Raw genomic sequence first — 17807 nt, forward strand, 5'->3', positions numbered from 1 at the left:
TATTCAGAGCAGTTAACTATCACTTTGACTTCAGGGAGCTTGAACCTCCCAGAGACACAGCCTCTCCTATGACTGTGGAGTGTTGCAGTGAGCAGGTTAGTCACCTTTTTGTTTCTAATGTTGTGACCATTGCTAATGGCTCACGGTTCACAAAGCCATTACTTGGGAAGTTTGGGAGTGCAAATACATAACCTCCTTGCCCTATCCCAGTCAGTATAATGGGAAAACCAAGCTAAGGACAAGCTTTTATTAGATGAAAGCGAAGTGTAGGGTATACACATGCAAAGCCTGCCACAAGGGGAGGCACCAAGAGCAGACCTATACAGCAGCTAATGTCTTGATTAAACCTAGATACTGCTCCCAGTGGCCAACAGATTACTGCTGATGCAGATTATGGAAAGAGCTATAGAACAAAAATGTCAGCACCATCCCAAAGCAAAGGCTACTCTGGATCAAGGAGCCATAGAAGAACCGAAGGAAAGGGAAAGGGAAAGTGGAGGCAAGACACCTGCCTACAATAAGTGGCTCCACATTTATACATTGTGGTGGTGGCTGAAGAGATGTACTTGCATAACAGCCAATTCCACAGGTTTACCAAAAGTGAGGCATCAGGAAAAGCAGAGAAAATAGACAGGGTTCCCACTGTCATAAAGAAAGGGCTTCCCTTGGCCCTGAGTCAACTGAGAAACTGAGCAAAGGAAACCGTAGGCTGGATGTCATGAAACGGTTCCCAAGAATGAGATCTGTTAGGCTGTGGAATCATCTCCCAAGGCTTGGGCCTTTTAAATCTAGAGAAAGCCCTGAGAATAAACTGTAGGGAATAATGACAGGTTTCACAGTAGCAGCCATGTTAGTCTGTATCCGCAAAAAGAAAAGGAGGACTTGTGGCACCTTAGAGACTAACCAATTTATCTGAGCATAAGCTTTCGTGAGCTACAGCTCACTTCATCGGAAAAACTTCAAAAACAGACTCCAACGAGAGACTGAATTGGAATTAATTTGCAAACTGGATACAATTAACTTAGGCTTGACTAGAGACTGGGAGTGGATGGGTCATTACACAAAGTAAAACTATTTCCCCATGTTTATTTCCCCCCCTCCACCCCCCACTGTTCCTCAGATGTTCTTGTCAACTGCTGGAAATGGCCCACCTTGATTATCACTACAAAAGGTGCCCTCCCCCCGCCCCCCCGCTCTCCTGCTGGTAATAGCTCACCTTAAGTGATCACTCTTGTTACAGTGTGTATGGTTACACCCATTGTTTCATGTTCTCTATGTATATAAATCTCCCCACTGTATTTTCCACTGAATGCATCTGATGAAGTGAGCTGTAGCTCACGAAAGCTTATGCTCAAATAAATTGGTTAGTCTCTAAGGTGCCACAAGTACTCCTTTTCTTTTTGTAGGAAATAAGTCTGCCCTGTCTGACGATGGTGGACTGGATGTGACCTGCAAAGGCTCACAGCCATAGTGTCTTCCACAGTGTTAGAGAATTGATAGGTAACGTCCCATGGAAAGAAAATCTAAGGGATAATGGAGTTCAGGAGAGCTGGCAGTTTTTGAAGGAGACAGTATTAAACGTGCAACTGCAGACTATCCTGATGCAAATGAAAGATAGGAAGGATAGCAAAAGGCCAATATGGAGCCATAAGGAGCTTGTTTATGACCTGAAAAACAAAAAGGAATCCTACAACAAGGGTAGCATATGGATGAATTGCTAAGGATGAGCACAAAAGAATAGCACAAGCATGTAGGGACAAAATCAGAAAGGCTAAGGCACAAAATAAGTTATACTTAGCAAAGGAAATAAAAGGCAGTAAGAAGAGGTTCTTTAAATACATTAAAATTGGCAGATGAAATTCAATTTTGATAAATGCAAAGTAATGCACACTGGAAAACATAATCCCAAATATACATACAAAATGATGGGGTCTAAATTAGCTGTTATCACTCAAGAGAGAGATATTTTGGAGTCATCGTGGATAGTTTCTCTGAAAACTTCGGTTCAATGTGCAGTGGCAGTCAAAAAAGCAAACAGAATGCTAGGAACCATTAGGAAAGGGATAGAAAATAAAACAGAAAATATCATAATGACTCTGTATAAATGGAGGATTGCTCACATCTTGATTACTGCATGCAAATGTGATCGCTCCATCTCAAAAAAAAAAAATCTGGAATTGGAAAAGCTTTAGAATAGGGCAACAAAAATGATTAGGGGCATGGAACAGTTTCCATATGAGAAGAGATTAATAAGACTGGGACTTTTCAGCTTGGAAAAGAGATGACTAAGAGAAGATATGATAGAAGTCTATAAAATCATGACTGGTGTGGAGAAACTAAATAAGGAAGTGTTATTTAGTCCTTCTCATAACAGAAGAACTTGCAGTCACCCAATGAAATTAATAAGCAACAGGAAATACAAAAACAAACCAAAGGAAATATGTCTTCACACAAGGCATGGTCAACCTATGGGACTCATTGCCAAAAGTAGAGAAGGCCAAAAGTATAACAGGGTTCAAAAAAGAATTAGATAAATTCATGGAGGTCCATCAATGGCTATGATGGTCAGGGATGTAACCCCAAACTCTGGGTGTCTTTAAACGTCAAACTGCCAGAAGCTAGGACTGGAGAGCAGGGGATGGATCACTCAATAAATTGCCCTCTTCTGTTAATTCTCCCTGAAGCGTCTGGCACTGGCCACCATCAGAAGGTAGAATACTGGGATAGATAGACCATCTGACCAAGTATGGCCATTCTTATGTAGGAGGAAGAGAAGGATGAAGGAAAATGAGGGTCCTCTACTTAGCTGGGAAGAAGAGCTAATAACTGATGAGATCAAGAAGGCTGAGGTGTTTAATGCTTATTTTGCTGCAGTCTTTACTAAAAAGGTGACCAAAATGATGAGCAAAAATTCAGCACAATTAACATTAACAACAAGGGGAAAGGAATGAAAGCCAAAACAGGAAAATAACAGGTTAAAGACTATTTAGATAAGTTAGATGTATTCACATTGGCAGGGCCTGATGAAATTCATCCCGGGGTAACTAAGGACCTCGCCGAAGCAATCTCAGAACCATTAGCAATTATCTTTAAGAACTCCTGGAGGACAGGTGAGGTCCGAGAGGACTGGACAATGGCAGACATAGTACCTATCTTTAAAAAGGGGAACAAAGAGGACCTAGAGAATAATAGACCAGTCAGCCTAACTTTGATACCTGGAAAGATACTGGAACAAATTATTAAACAATCTATTTGAGAGCACCTAAGTGATAATATGGTTATAAGCAATAACTAGCATGGATTTGTTAAGAACATATCATGCCAAACCAATATAATTTATTTCTTTGACAAGGTTACTGGCCTAGTGGATTGGAGGGAGGCAGTAGATGTGATATAGCTTGATTTAGTAAGGCTTTTTGACACAGTTCCACATGACATTTTCATAAGCAAACTATAGAAATGTGGTCTATATGAAATTACTGATGTAGGGACACAGCTGGTTGAAAGACCATACTCAAAGAGTAGTTATCAATGGTTCACTATCAAATTGGAAGGGGGTATCTAGGAGGGGTTATCTACTGGAGTCCCACAGGGGTCTGTCCTGGGTGTGGTACTATTCGATATTTACATTAATGACTTGGATAATAGAGTGGAGAGTGTGCTTATAAAATATGTGGATGACACCAAGCTGGGAGGGGTTGCAAGCACTTTGGAGGACAGGATTAGAATTCAAAGTGGTCTTGACAAATTATGGAATTGGTCTGAAATCAACAAGATGGAATTCAATAAAGACAAGCGTACTATACTTAGGAAGGAAAAATCAAATGAACAAATACAAATTGGGGAATAACTGGCTAGGTGGTAGTACTTCAGAAAAGGATCACGGGGGGTTATAGTGGATCACAAATTGAATATGAATCAACAATATGATGCAGCTGTGAAAAAGTATAATATCATTCTAGGGTGCATTAACAGGCATGTTGTATGTAAGGCATGGGAGGTAATTGTCCTACTCTTCTCAGCACTGGTGCTGTGTCCTATTCTGGGTGCCATGCTTTAGGAAAGATGTGGACAAATTGAAGAGCGTCCAGAGGAGAGCAACAAAAATGACAGCATGTTTAGAAAACCTGACCAAAGAGGAAAGGTTAAAAAAGCTGGTCATGTTGAGTCTTGAGAAAAGACGTCTGAGAGGGGCACTGAGAACAGTCTGCAAATATGCTAAGGGTTGTTATAAAGAGGACAGTGATCAGTTTTTCTCCTTTTCCACTGAAGATAGGACAAGAAGCAATGGATTTAACCGACAGCAAGGGAGATTTAGGTTAGATGTTAGGAAAGTCTTTCTAACAATAAGGATAGTTAAGTTCTGGAATAGGCTTCTGAGGGAGGCTGTGGAATCCTTATCACTGGAGGTTTTTAAGAACAGGTTGGACAAACACCTGTCAGAGATGGGCTAGGTTTACTTGATCCTGCCTGAGTGTAGGGGGATGGACTTGATGACCTCTCAAGGTCCCTTCTAGCCCTACATTTCTGTGATTCTGTGTGTTGAGGTCTAAGGCATTAATTGTGGCAGCGATGCCGAGCTTGAGTCTGATCTCATTAACCCTAGTTTTAAACTCCATTGGTCTCACTGGAGTTCTGCCTGATTTATGAGTGTAAATGAGAGCAGAATCTGGCTCTTTGGGTCAATACTAGAGCTGATCAAACCTCTGGCTCTTTGGGTCAATACCAAAGCTGATCAAACCCCAGAATTTCCATTCTACACGATACTCTGACATTCCAAAATTTCTTTGCATCCCAACTAAAAACAAAAAAATTGAAGATTCCCATTAAAAAAAAGAATCTGAGAAAAATGCCATGCTGGAAGTGTCAGAACAACCTCATCAGACTGCTTTGTTTCAAATTTATCATTTTGACTTTTATATTATATTTATATTATATTATATTTATGATATAACATGACTTTTATATTTATAAATTATAATATATAATAGTCAAAACAAAGCCAAAATGAGGTGCTTTGATCTTATTGCTCTTAAGCTCTTTGATAATTTTTCATCAAAAATTTTGACCGAATTGACAGTTCTCATGAAACATTTTGATCTCACTGACATAGAAAATTGTTTGCCACCTGGCAGTCTGTTGCTGTTGTTTTTACATTTGCTTCCTCTCCTCTGCTGTGAAAAAGATAGTAAGTATGTTGAGTTTCAGTGCATAGAGCCACCTAGTGGACATTACAGATGCAAAAAGAAAAGGAGTCCTTGTGGCACCTTAGAGACTAACCAATTTATTTGAGCATGAGCTTTCGTGAGCTACAGCTCACTTCATCAGATGCAGTTACATGAAAGAGCTGGGGAAAGGTGTGGTATGGGAGAGGTGTGTGAGTAATGGTGTGCATCTGACACACATGTGAGTGAGAGAAGTTCACAAGACTGTGTGTCCCAGGGGAGGAGCAGCAGGAAGTGTGGGGGAGGGAAATGAAGTACTGAGGGGAAAAAGAAAAAGAAAGTGAAGAGTGATAAAATCCAGGGGTTGGGAAAGGAAAGAAGGGTGTATGTACAAGAAAGAGAGAAGAGCGGGGGGGAGGGGGGGGGAAGAGTTAGGGGCTATCCATAAATTGTTACACATTTTTTGGTGGTTTTCAATACCTACCCCTTTGTAACACTGAAACAAACATTTAAAATTAAGAACCCACCCACCCCCTAATGGATTAATTTATGGACAGCCCTTTATGTACAGTAGATGCACTTTAAAAGTCACAGTGAATCCCCCACGTCCCATATCTATCTCACAGGGGGAAATCTATGGCCAGCTCGGCTGTCGCTGTGTGATAATTGTTGACAAATGCCAAGATAATCTTGGTGCTCAGCTACTGCAGAGCTGAGCATCTTAGGAATTGTTTACAGGGGTTTAATTATTTGCAGTCAGCTTCCCACAGAATTTTGAGCACCCAAGGTGTTTCTAATAGGATATCAAGGGAAGAACATGGGACTTCTGTAGATAGGGAGATAACTGTATCTATTTATCCAAGGTAAAATTGGCAAGCTCGGTTGCTTGGTGTGGGGGTGGAGGTGGAAGCCTTTTGATGGCAACTGCTGTATGGGTCAGAGGTGTTGTTACCAGTGATATTCAAAGCTGGTCAGTTAGAAAGGACTGGTACCATTTGCACTGCTGCCTCAGAGTCGGGAAGCTCACAGGAGAAATGAACAAAGCAGTTCCTGAGCAAGAATTTCTCTACCTCCTGACTGATAAAGAGCCCTCCAGGCAGGAGGGCACAGGTGAATCCTGGAGGGTGCTTGCTAAGGGATCTATGGATTCAGAACCATTAACAGTCCAGAAATAAAATAACAGAATGAAAATGCAAAGAATATGGGTCTTAAATGTGCAAGGAAGCTATTTACATTACTCTTCTGTGAGGCAGTCAGTGGTGGTGAACTCTCTGACTCCATTCCCTGCAGTGCCTGCTCCTGGGAGAGGCTGGGATGAGAGTAGCTGAGACGGTCACCTGCCATTCCCTACAGTAGTGGTTTTCAACCTTTTTCCATTTGTGGAGCCCTAAAAAATTTCGAACGGAAGTGCAGGCCCCTTTGGAAATCTTAGACACAGTCTGCAGACCACAGGTTGAAAACCACTGCCCTTCAGCAATTCCTGCCTGGAGAGGCTGGGGCTAAAGCCACTGGCAACTCCCCTACAGCTAGTGCCTTGGTCCATTTCCTGCTGCCCCCTGCTGGGAGAGAGAGGACTGGAGTAACTGTGCTACTGTCCCATACCATACCCAGTTCTTGGTAGAACCGGTGGTACTGGCAGGAGCAGCACTAGCCGTTCCGCCAGGCAGGGCAGAAAACATTTTTGGTGCCACCCCCTCCCTGCGAGTCCCTGATCAGAAAAAAAGCCAAGTCCCTTTCCCCACCAAAAAATCCCCCGGCAGAGCAGCACAGTGGTGCAGCACCCCCTGGAAGCTGGCGCCCCTGCTTCCCCGCCCCAGGGTACAGAAGTAACTGCTGGTGCCCTACTCTATCCCCAACAGTGCCTACTTCTGAGAAAGGCCGGAAGTGGAGTAGTTGGGAGCTTCCCCACAGGGGTGCTCCCGCCTCTTTCCCCCCAGAGAGCTCCCTGCTGCGAGAGGCTGGCATCACACTTTCTCCATAACCTGGGTTGCTCCCCACAGCCATTGTAAGGTCTGCCCAGACTCACTCATTTCAAATCGACAAGCGCACTGACAAAACAAACCTGTCAGCTGCAGCCCCACAACCCCCACCTATGATCCAGCCCTCCCCCTCTAAGTGCTCCCTTGCTGCTGGAGGGGCGCGTCCGGAGTTCATTCCAGAATTTCTCTCCCCAGCCCAGCCCTGGGAGAACCCACTTCCCAGCCTCGGGCCCCCAGCTGGAGCGGTGAGCACTGCTCCCCTCTGGCTCATGGCAGTGGAGGCATCAGAGGGTTAAGTTGTCAGCTCTGTAATGTTAAACAGGTGTCAAAGGCGCCTCCATATATCTGCAGATTGAAATCAAATTCTTTGCAGTATAAAAAGATAAATTACCCAGGCGATTCCCGCCTCATCCCACTCATCAGGCCAGCACCAGACGGCAAGCAATTTTTTTTTTTAATGTGCTAACGACCTAATCAAGCAATCAAGTTGGAGAAGATTGCGGAGTGACCCCGAGCATCCATCTGCCAGCGAGACCCCGCCATTCATTTCCACTCTGCCATGTACTTCCCTAGAAAGAAAAAAAAATTCCTAAACAAATTAACACCCAATTTTCCGTGAGTCTAATTAGTTAAATGAGGAGGTGGTTGGGGTGTCCTCAGGGAGGGTGGGATGCCTCGCAGAGAGGCGAATGGTAACTCCATGGCATTAATTAGCGCAGGTCAATGGCCTGGTTCCCAGGGGACCAGCTGCTTTAATTTCCCGTGATATTTCAGTGCCTGAGGCCCATCGATTCAAACTGAAATTAACTTATTTTTCAATCAGGCCCGGGCTGCCCCTGGGGCTGACGCTTCCTTTGCCGCCTTCTGAATAGACCTCGAGCAATTTTTCATCTAAAGCTGATGCCGCTCCACTGCGGGAAGGGAGGGAATGAGGGGAGGGTGGGGGGAGAGCGAGACAAGAGGAATGGAAATCGGAGCGAGAACACTAATAGATTTCTGTGAGCCCCCCCACCCCCCCTTGATGCCACCCGAGTCTCTGCTCACTGTCCCCTGGGTCACAGCCCAGAGATTATTCTGCCAATTTTCTGAGAAGATGAGGGCCTTTTCAAACGGGGAATTCAGGGCAAGCTGTGGCGATCGCCCCCCGCCCCACACACACACCCCCTCAGCACACACCACTCTGGGCCAGCCATCCCCACAGACACTGCTGCACACAGCCTCTCTCTGAAGCTCAGCCACTCAGTAAATAATGAAAGAGAAAATCCCAGGCACCCGAGCCAAAAGCCACTAGCGAGAGACACTGCAATGGGAAATTAATTACATCCTGCAGCAAGAGATGGGACTTGCACTGAAAGTTGGCTCCTGCGAGGGTGGGGAAAAGACACAGACTACTGGAGGGGTGCAGGAGGGGAGGAAAGCCACAGCTGCTCCAATAGAGAACATGTATTGCCCCCCTGGGGTACACATGGCAGCCCCTGCACAGCCACTCAGGGGAGAGGTGTAGCTGCTCCTGAGACATCTCCATGTCCCGTAGAAGGGCGCTCTTCACCCTCTCCGAGAGATTGAGGGATATTGGCAGAGCTGTGTATAGAGCGTCCCATCATTGGCATACCAAGGGGACCTGAGGGGCATCAGCAGAGCAGCAGGTGGAAGCTTGCCCATTTCTGGCCTGCACTATGCCTTGTCCATTCAGCAAGGTCAGGCCTGTGCTTTTGTCAGGAATAAAGGTGACTAAAGTCTCTCACAACATTTTTAATAAATCTCTCTTGTTTTGGCTTGTGATGCCTGAGGGGGACATACGCCCTCACACAGATATCCACAAGCATTTGTCCATGCACGCGCACACACAGAATCCCAAGCTAACTAAGGGGGCAGCGACAATTCACCGAGCCTCAGTAAACTGCTCTGCTCATTGCAGGTTTGGTTCCAGAATCGGCGAGCCAAGTGGCGGAAGCGGGAGAAGTGCTGGGGCAGGAGCAGCGTGATGGCAGAATATGGGCTTTATGGTGCAATGGTACGTCACTCCATCCCGCTACCAGAGTCTATCCTCAAATCCGCCAAGGACGGCATCATGGAGTCCTGCGCCCCTTGGCTCCTGGGTAAGAGACCAGCACCCTACCTGGGCACAGGCATGACATGGAGTGACATGTTGACATGGAGTGACATGACACTTCTAGGGAGTGACATGTTGAAATAGGGAAACTTAGAGTAACACTGGAAGTTACACTCACACTTTCCCCATACCCGAGAGCACAAGGACATTGCCTTTTATATTAGGGCCTGACCACTGGGCCCTGGGGTGAGGCTGCAAGCCCTGGGTCCTGACTTGAGGGGCAAGGATATCAGCCCCTTGGCCTGGGGTGGGGTAAGGTATCAGTCCTCGGGTCCAGACTCCTGGGGTGGGGGCTATCAGCCCTGAGCCCAGACTCCTGTGGCATGAGGTGGGGTACCATCCCCTTGGCCCAGGTTCCTGTGGCATGGGCGTCAACATCCACTGTACACAAAAGCCATGGCAGATTCAGTTCCCTGCTACACAGCAAGAAGTTGTCTGGGTCTGACTCCTGCAGCCCTTGAGGGGCCCCTTGTGTGATGCTTTGCTGTGGGGGGGGGGCAACTTTGTTGTTCCTGTGATGAACCAAGTGTCCTCCTGAGTCCTCTTTTTGGGAGGAAGGGAGGGACTGGTATCCTCCCACAGTTCCCTGCAGCTGAAGGCAGTCTAATTCCTGCCTGCCTTCTGCTGGGGGGTCGGGGGCTGTGTGGATGTGGAAGTAGCAGATTCCCTTTCACATTCCTGCTCTTTGCTTCCTGTTTTCTGATCTCTCAGGCTCATTCTGCCAAAAAGCTCATTTCTGGCCTCTTAGAAATGCGCTGCCCTGTCCTTCTGTCTGTGTGAAGTTGGGAGCGAGAGAAGTGGAGGGGTAGGCTGTGCGAGAGGGAGGAGAATAGGCAGAGGGACACCTCTCATCAGCCCTGTGGGTGAGAGAATAGCCAGATTCCCCTCCTGCTACCTGGCTCCAGTAATAGGGTGCTGTACAAAGGCGCCCCCCTGCCCTGTTATCTTGTCATTGCTAGTTGGGTACCTTCACTGTTCGCTAGTGCCAGGGAGCCCATTCTGTTTGATCCCTCATGCCCCGGTCCTGCAGCCACACCCCTAACCTCTGGGGCAGGAAATCCCTGGCTCTCCATGATGTTTAGCCTGTGCCTCCTGAAGTGGCATCAGACTTTGGCACATTTGTCCACTTCTCAGGACTGGCCCTTGAGGAGCACAGGGATCTGTCCCCTCCCACCGCCCTGCTCTCCCTTAGGTGTGGCCTATCTCAGTTCTGGCCAAGTTCCATGCCTGTTGCTACAGGCCTGGTTCCTCCCTTATGTTTGGCCTGTTCAGAGCACAGAGTTGGCACAAGCTCCCCCCTCTGATCTGTCCTGGGCTCCCCCTCAGTGCTGGCCTGTCTCTAGAAGAGAACTGGCCTGAGTTCTCCCTCATGCAGGGCCCAAAGCAATGGGCCCTCTGTGTGACTGCTGTTTGAAGCAAGGGTTTCTGCTTTTCCTTAATTCTGGCCTCTCTTTATCTTTGCTGTTTTCAGTTCAAGATGGCTTTCCCATGCCCAGGCGCTTTTCTAAACCCGAATACCAACAATTCTTTTTAGGGATGCACAAAAAGTCTCTGGAGGCAGCAGCTGAGGTGGGAAGGAAGCCGGAGGCGGAACGCCAGGCCCTGCCCAAGCTCGACAAGAGCAGCAAGGAAGAGAGGGCCCCGGATCCCAAAACCACCATTTCCCAGGAGGAACTGAGAGAGAACAGCATTGCTGCCCTCAGGGCCAAAGCTCAGGAGCATAGCACCAAAGTCCTGGGGACCGTACCTGGGGACCCCCCCACCCCAGCCAGGAAGCCAGAGAAAGAGGAGGAGGTAGTGGCAGAGGATGAGAGACAAATGGAGAAATCAAACTCATCACAAGAGGAGGAGAAGCAGATCTAGAGGGAAAGAGATGATGGAAACCAGCCCCCAAAGACTGTCTCCTCTGGGGGGCAGCAGCCTCCTCTCAGACTGACAGGGCCCCTCCGACAGCCCCTTCACAGGGAGTGAGGCCCCACATGGTCTCTGTGCATTTCAGGAAGCCACAGGCTCCGGCCAAGCTCTGACTGTCAGGTGTGTCCAGAGACTGTTCCCCTCAGGAGCATTCCTGACCCTCCACTGTCCCTGCCCTCAGGACTATTCCTGCCACACTGCCCCCTTCTTTCTGAGGGATCAGGAATTATCAGCATCTTCTTCTGAGAGGAGACTGGGGCTAACTGAGCCTCTGGGTCCCTCTGTATCAGCCTGAGAACCAGCTTTGTGTCTCTCCTGTCCTGATCCAACATACCCAGTCTCAGAGCGAGTCTCTGTCCCAGTCCCACCCATTCCCATGTCAGAGCAACTCTTTCTCCCTGGTCCAGTCTCCCCCACCCCAACCCTGAGAGCGAGTCTATCCTCTGCTGCATTCCCACCTGCCCAGAGCAGCATGAACTCCATCTCCCAAAGAATGTGCTTCTCCCCAGTGTGTTTATGGACCTGGCCATTGGCACCCAAGAACCTGGTGTGGGTGGGGCTGCCCCACTGCCCTCACAGGGACCATTTTACTCTTTCTCTGGCCTAAAGCACTGCGGGACAAATCCATGGAAGTGTTTGCGTAAAACAGTGAGTCTATTTAAATGGTGGTTTGTATATTCCATGTGTGTCTTTCCTGACTGAGTCATGGAGTGTCCGAGGGGCACTGTGAGACGGGGAGGGTGGTGTGCTGGACAGCTGACTTTGGTCTCGGTTTTCCAGTAAGAAGCCAAGGGGATGGGGAAGCGCAGGCTTAACTTCCAGGAGCTGATCCCTACAACCTCAGGTACCCAAGACCCATTCCTTCCCTTTGGGAGTATCCCAAGTCCTGCACCTGTCTTCCCCTTATAGGCGTGCCGAAGACTCATAACCCACTCAGGTACCAGGTCCCTACCCTCAGCCATCCTGAACACCTACTACACCTGACATCATGCTTAACAGGTATCCAGGATCTAACGGGTACCCAAGTGTTGCTCCCAGCTTCACCCCTTACTGGTAAATGAGACCCGGCTCCTCCCCGCATAGATACCTGGCACTTGGCTCCACCCTCCTCAGCTGCTGAGGCCAGGCTCCACCCCAACGCTGCACCCTCCTCCATGCACTGTATCATTTTAGCTGTAATCTAGGCTGCCTCAAACTGCTCCCTAGAAATGTTTGGTCAGCACATTCCGCTCCCCAGCATAAACTGCTGAGGTTTACTCATATGGATTAGTAACAGAGTCCTCGCTGCAGGCATGCCCTGGGTCCAGCCTGTTTCCACAAAGCTCATTCTCAGAGACTTGGCTATGGCTCCCAGAACAGCAGGGCATCCCAAGAGAGTGAGAGGCCTGCAGGTTCTGCTGAATCTCAGTGTGGAGTGGGTCAAATATTGGGGGAGAAATATTCACTGAATAAACGGTTCTATATCAAACAACAACGTTTGCCAAATTAGGTATTTATTGAGTTACACTCCACCAGCAATGTCTCTGAGTTTCAAAGGGAGCTCCAGCCACATCCACGGATATGCAGGCATGCTCATTAAAGCTCTGAGGTGTACATATGCCTCACACAGACCCCCCCCACATGAATACACACAGACCCTGTCACTAACAACCAACAAAACCCACTAGCCAGACATCACAGCTCCAAGATAACATTCCCCTTCTATCCTGTTGAGGAGCCACCCTCCATGAAGGCTCTAGGACAATGACTTACACCTGTCCTTTCTGTCCTGCTTTCAGCTGTGAGCTGCTTTTCCCCAGAGCTACTGTTTTTATTCTGTCAAAGGTTGATCCTTCCCTTCCATGCAGCCTCTGTTTGTCTTTGTCCCCAATTTGTTTGATGTGTTAGACTATAGCCCATGGTATGTAAATACTGTACATACAGTGAGAAAAAAATTCGGTATTGAGGTGTTTGAGGTATGGAACTGTAACAACTTCTAGTAATTCAGAACCTGTGAGTTATGTGCCATTTTCTGTAAAGATATAAACAAGAATAAAACTAAACTAAAGCTAGCAACAAGCTTGGAGGAATCATCATCTTTTGGAGAAAGGGGGTCTGGACGGAAGGCAGATGGCCCAGCAGTTTGGGCATAAGTGTAGAGTGTGCATGTGTACTTGCGTGTGTGTGTGTGGGGAGGGCGGGAGGCACGCCCATGCACACAACTAAAGGAGGGATATATGTTACCCCCACATCTGTGTGAAAGTTGTTTCCACCTGCTCTTAAGACAACCAGTGGAATAAAATAAAAACATGGAGCAGCCCAAAGAATTTGCTTTGTGCCAGAGCCAATGGAACCTAAAAATGTTCAACTTCTGTTCACAACCCACCATTTCCAATGTGGTGCCAAATGTGGTCCAATGAATTCTCAGTTCTGTAATGTTTAGAGAGGGAGCTGGGCCTCCCAACAAGCGACTAGCACATTTCAAGCAGCACCAAATAAGGGTGACATGGCATTGGTCATGGTCATCCCTGCATCATATTGCAGCAGGAGAGGTGCTCAGGGGACACATTTACAATTCTCTCCCCAAATGCCACACACCACCTTACACTCAAAGGCCAAAATGCAAGGCAGATATTTCCTGGGCATCATGTAGGACGTATGGAAGCTTGGGGGCCTCCTGGGAAGGGGGCTAGTGGCGTATGTTCTAAAGCTTCATATTTCAAGATTTACTTAGCGCTGCTTCTAATACCCCGCGTGTACACACATGCCCCACACACAGGATTTCACTTCTCACACCGCATACACATCCCACTTCAGCCACATACACTGTGGCTCACCCACAAGCATTTACACCTTGCACACACCCATGGTCACACCTCACAGACACAGATTGCACATACTTGTACTTACACACTTTACACTCCCTGGCACAGGCACAGGTCTGCTTTGCACATCCATGCACCACACATACACCCTGCAGACATGAACACACTTTACGCACCAACACAATGCCATGCTTACACTTTGCGCACATCCACGACTCACCTGCACGTCACACTTGTTCACACTTCACTTAAGTGTACACAACACACTTGGCACACATGCCATTCAATTTAATAGTACTGTATTGATATGACGAGCTTTAGGAGCATTGCCAAAGTAGCAAACATACCAGGTATCTTGTAGAGATAGCTACAGGCTGGTTTAGATGGGGAATCACAACTGCACATGGACCCAGAAGCCGTATTCTGCAGCATTCTCAATAAAAAGGTATGGTAACTGCCCATGACAATCTATCCATGGAGTCAAGACAGCGTCCTTCCTCCCTGAGAAAACCATTGGCCATATCTTAATTATCCTTCATTGTTCATTCACCAATGTAAAAAATACACAATGGGGGAGACATGTGCCTCTTTTATAAAAGAGGTTGGTGACACTTTGGTCTCAATCTGGCACCCAGGACTGAACCTTCCATTGCTACAAAAACTTCCATTGCTATTGGGGTTGTTGGGGAGGGGGGAACATATGACACCATTAAATCAATTTACCAAGTTAGGTGTAGGGTAAAAGACAACTGCATGCAAATAGAGGCCTTCAACTGAGAAAGGCGCAAGAGGGCACACGTGGGGGTTGGGGTGGGGGTTGGGGTCTGTCTCACACGCAGAGCTTGTCGTGCCAACAAAGTATTACTGAACTGAAATGGAAATTGCAAGTTTGGACTTTTACTTCAGCCCACTCTTTCCAGCACATACTTCAGTGACCTATGAATCCTACTGGAGCAATCCCTTGACCCAGCTGTTCCAGTGTACTACTCAGAGATAAAGCCACCACTGGGGCTAGAGAACACACACTGCACCTCAGGAAGAGGTGATGCAAAGATGTCTTTAAATGCAAAGCTCCCCAAGTCTGGACACCAAGCCAGTCCCTCAGTGTAACTGAAAGTAGCCTGAAACGTGCACTAAATTTCACCAGGCTGTAGGAAAGCCCTAGCCATGGGGAGAAGAGGGACTGAAAGCTTTATTACCTAATATATAAGTCATTGAAACTAACTGATTTTAAAAAAAACAATCCCACACTAGCTGATACCTAGTCACAGTGAAATGTGCCAAACTTACACAGACTCTTACCAAATACTGAATCCGTGACCAAAAGCAAGCTAGAGACGCTCTGCGACTGGAGACACAAATGAAGAGAGGAACAGCTATGCAGAGAAGAGATTGAAATAAAGACATTTTTAGTCCTGTGTCCAAACTCCAAAGGTGTGAGAGACAGGCTCTTCAAACTATCAGAAATACTTAAAGACATTCCATTAAATGGCAATAAAGAAAAACTGGGTAACCCTGTGTATCCAATGCACTGGCCCTGGCCCTCTCTTGGCATGAAGAGAAAGTGATGCAGAGATGACACCAGGCATCTGCATCAGGAACTGACAAAAATGACAGTGAATTCATGGGGAACCAAATGTGCCATGAAGCCCAGTCACAGAATCATAGATGGGTAGGACTGGAAGGGACCTCAGTAGGTCATCTACTCTAGTCCCCTGCAGGATTAAGTAATAACTAGACCATCCCTGACAGGTGTTTGTCTAACCTGCTCTTAAAAAGCTCTTAAAGACAGAGATTCCACAACCTCCCTAGGCAATTTATTCCAGTGCTTAACGACCCTGACAGGAAGTTTGTTTAATGACCAACCTAAAGCACCCTTGCTGCAATTTAAGCCCATTGCTTCTTGTCCTATCCTCAGAGGTTAACGCGAACAATTTTTCACCCGCCTCCTTGTAACAACCTTCAATACTGTTATCATGTAATCCATCCCCCCCAGCCGCGTTCAGTCTGCTCTTCTCCAGACTAAACAAACACAATTTTTTAAATCTTTCCTCTTAGTCTTAAATCATGTTTTCTAGACCTTTAATCATTTTTGTTGCTCTTCTCTGGACTTTCTCCAGTCTCTCCATATCTTTCCTGAAATGTGGCACCCAGAACTGGACACAGTATTCCATCCGAGGCCTTATCAGCAAAGTACTTGCTGTGTTGTCTCTGTTTCTGATGGCAAGCACTGGGTTCTGTCTCTGTCACTCTGGCAAAGCTTGCATGATGCATTATGCCATTATCATCAAATTACACCTCACCCACAATGCACATAGCCCACTCCCCAACAAACCTCCTGTGTCTAATCTCCAGGCACTTATAGCTGTAATTCACTGGTGAGGGTATATCCTACATCCCCAACATACAGAGGGTGTAAGCCTAATACAGGCACCAGTTACAGAGCCTGATTCTTTACCGCTTCAGCTCTGGAGGTCCCTGGTATAAGCCATGATGATGGCTATCATCCATCCACCTCCCTGCTTGCCTGTGTCTCCTTCATGGGTGTCGCATCTCTGAAAGCAGGAAAGAAGGGCCGTGAGTAACTCATCAGCCTAGGGCCCCTCTTGTGGGGCGAGTAACTCCTGCCCAGTAAGGGAGGTGGATGGTAAGGTGATCCGGCTGCAGTGTGGTTTATCACAGTAAAGTCTGACCTAGCCCAGCTGTAGTGGGGGAAGGTGGGCATCTTTTCCAGGCCTCTCTGTGCAAGGAAGGGGGTGGCACAAGGAGCCCCTCCAGACCTACCCCCTTAGAATTAATCCCCAGTCTCTGAAGGCAAGGCCGTGAGGCAGCATCACCAACTCTTCTCGCCAGTAACCAACTGGGCCTTGCTGGAGCCAGTGACGGATGATGATGAGAGAAAAGCACCCCCCCGCTTCCAGGGGAAAAGCCCCTTCTGATTGGCTGCTCTTCCCTATAAGGTGAGGAAGTGGGGAAGGCAACCAATCAGGGTTGCTGCAGGAGGCAGCCAGAGCTCTCACCAGAGCTCTCAATCCCCTCAGGCACCAAAGGATTCTTTGGGTAGGGGAGGGAGACCCCATTCTCATGAGAAGGGAGGGAAGAGAGCTCCCCTCTTGTGAACAATGGGTCCTTCAACACTCTGCTCCTCCCTCCTGCCAATGCCAGGCCTGGGAAGGGGGAGAGGGGAGTGAAGAACCCCTAGAGCTGCCCCCCACACCAGGAGGGGGGAGAGGGGACCCCTGCAGCTGTCCCCCCGCAGCCTGGGAGAGGAAGATGAAGAACTCCAGGTGCTGCAGGTGGAGCAGAGGTAGGGCTGGGGCAACAGGCGGATGCAGAGACTGTGGAGAGTAGAACTGATGTGGGGCTAGAGGGGCAGAATTAATGGCTGGTCAGGGGGACAGGCAGATGGGGGATTGGGGGGCACTGAATTGTTCATTTGGGGGAGAAGCTGGAAGCTCTACACTATCTGGCAGCCCGCAATAGCTCTTGCAGCAAGGGGCCAAATCACTTTATCTGTTTGGGAGCGCTGGCAACACTAAATTTGTGTCGTTCCCCTGCCACACACACACACTGGGGATGGCCAGAGGGAGAGGGAGGAGTTAAAAAAAAATCAAAGACAAAGCAAAAACCACAGTATAATTTTTTTTTTGAAAAAAACAACTCATGATTTTTGGGTCAATCTAGTGATTTTGGGGGAATCAGTCATGATTCTTTGAACGTTTAGGGTTGGCAATACTGCCTGATGGTGGGGCTGGTTGGGAGGACATTTCTACTGATGGGAGGGACGCTGCAGAGTGGGACAGATGTAGTGGAAGCACAAGGGAGCAGGGTA

General features: G+C 47.6%; 1 protein-coding gene across 1 annotated transcript in view; it reads left to right on the forward strand.

Annotated features, from left to right (window-relative positions):
- VSX2 (visual system homeobox 2) overlaps nt 1-11120 on the forward strand; it is a 40922-nt gene extending 29802 nt beyond the window's left edge. The window contains exons 4-5 of the mRNA XM_077820340.1: nt 9063-9243; nt 10792-11120. Of these exons, the coding sequence (XP_077676466.1) occupies nt 9063-9243; nt 10792-11120 (510 nt within the window). The remainder of the gene's footprint in view (nt 1-9062; nt 9244-10791) is intronic.
- Nucleotides 11121-17807: the final 6687 nt, after the last annotated feature.

The sequence above is a fragment of the Eretmochelys imbricata genome, chromosome 6, assembly GCF_965152235.1.
Source record: "Eretmochelys imbricata isolate rEreImb1 chromosome 6, rEreImb1.hap1, whole genome shotgun sequence".
NCBI classification, from domain to species: Eukaryota; Metazoa; Chordata; order Testudines; family Cheloniidae; genus Eretmochelys; species Eretmochelys imbricata.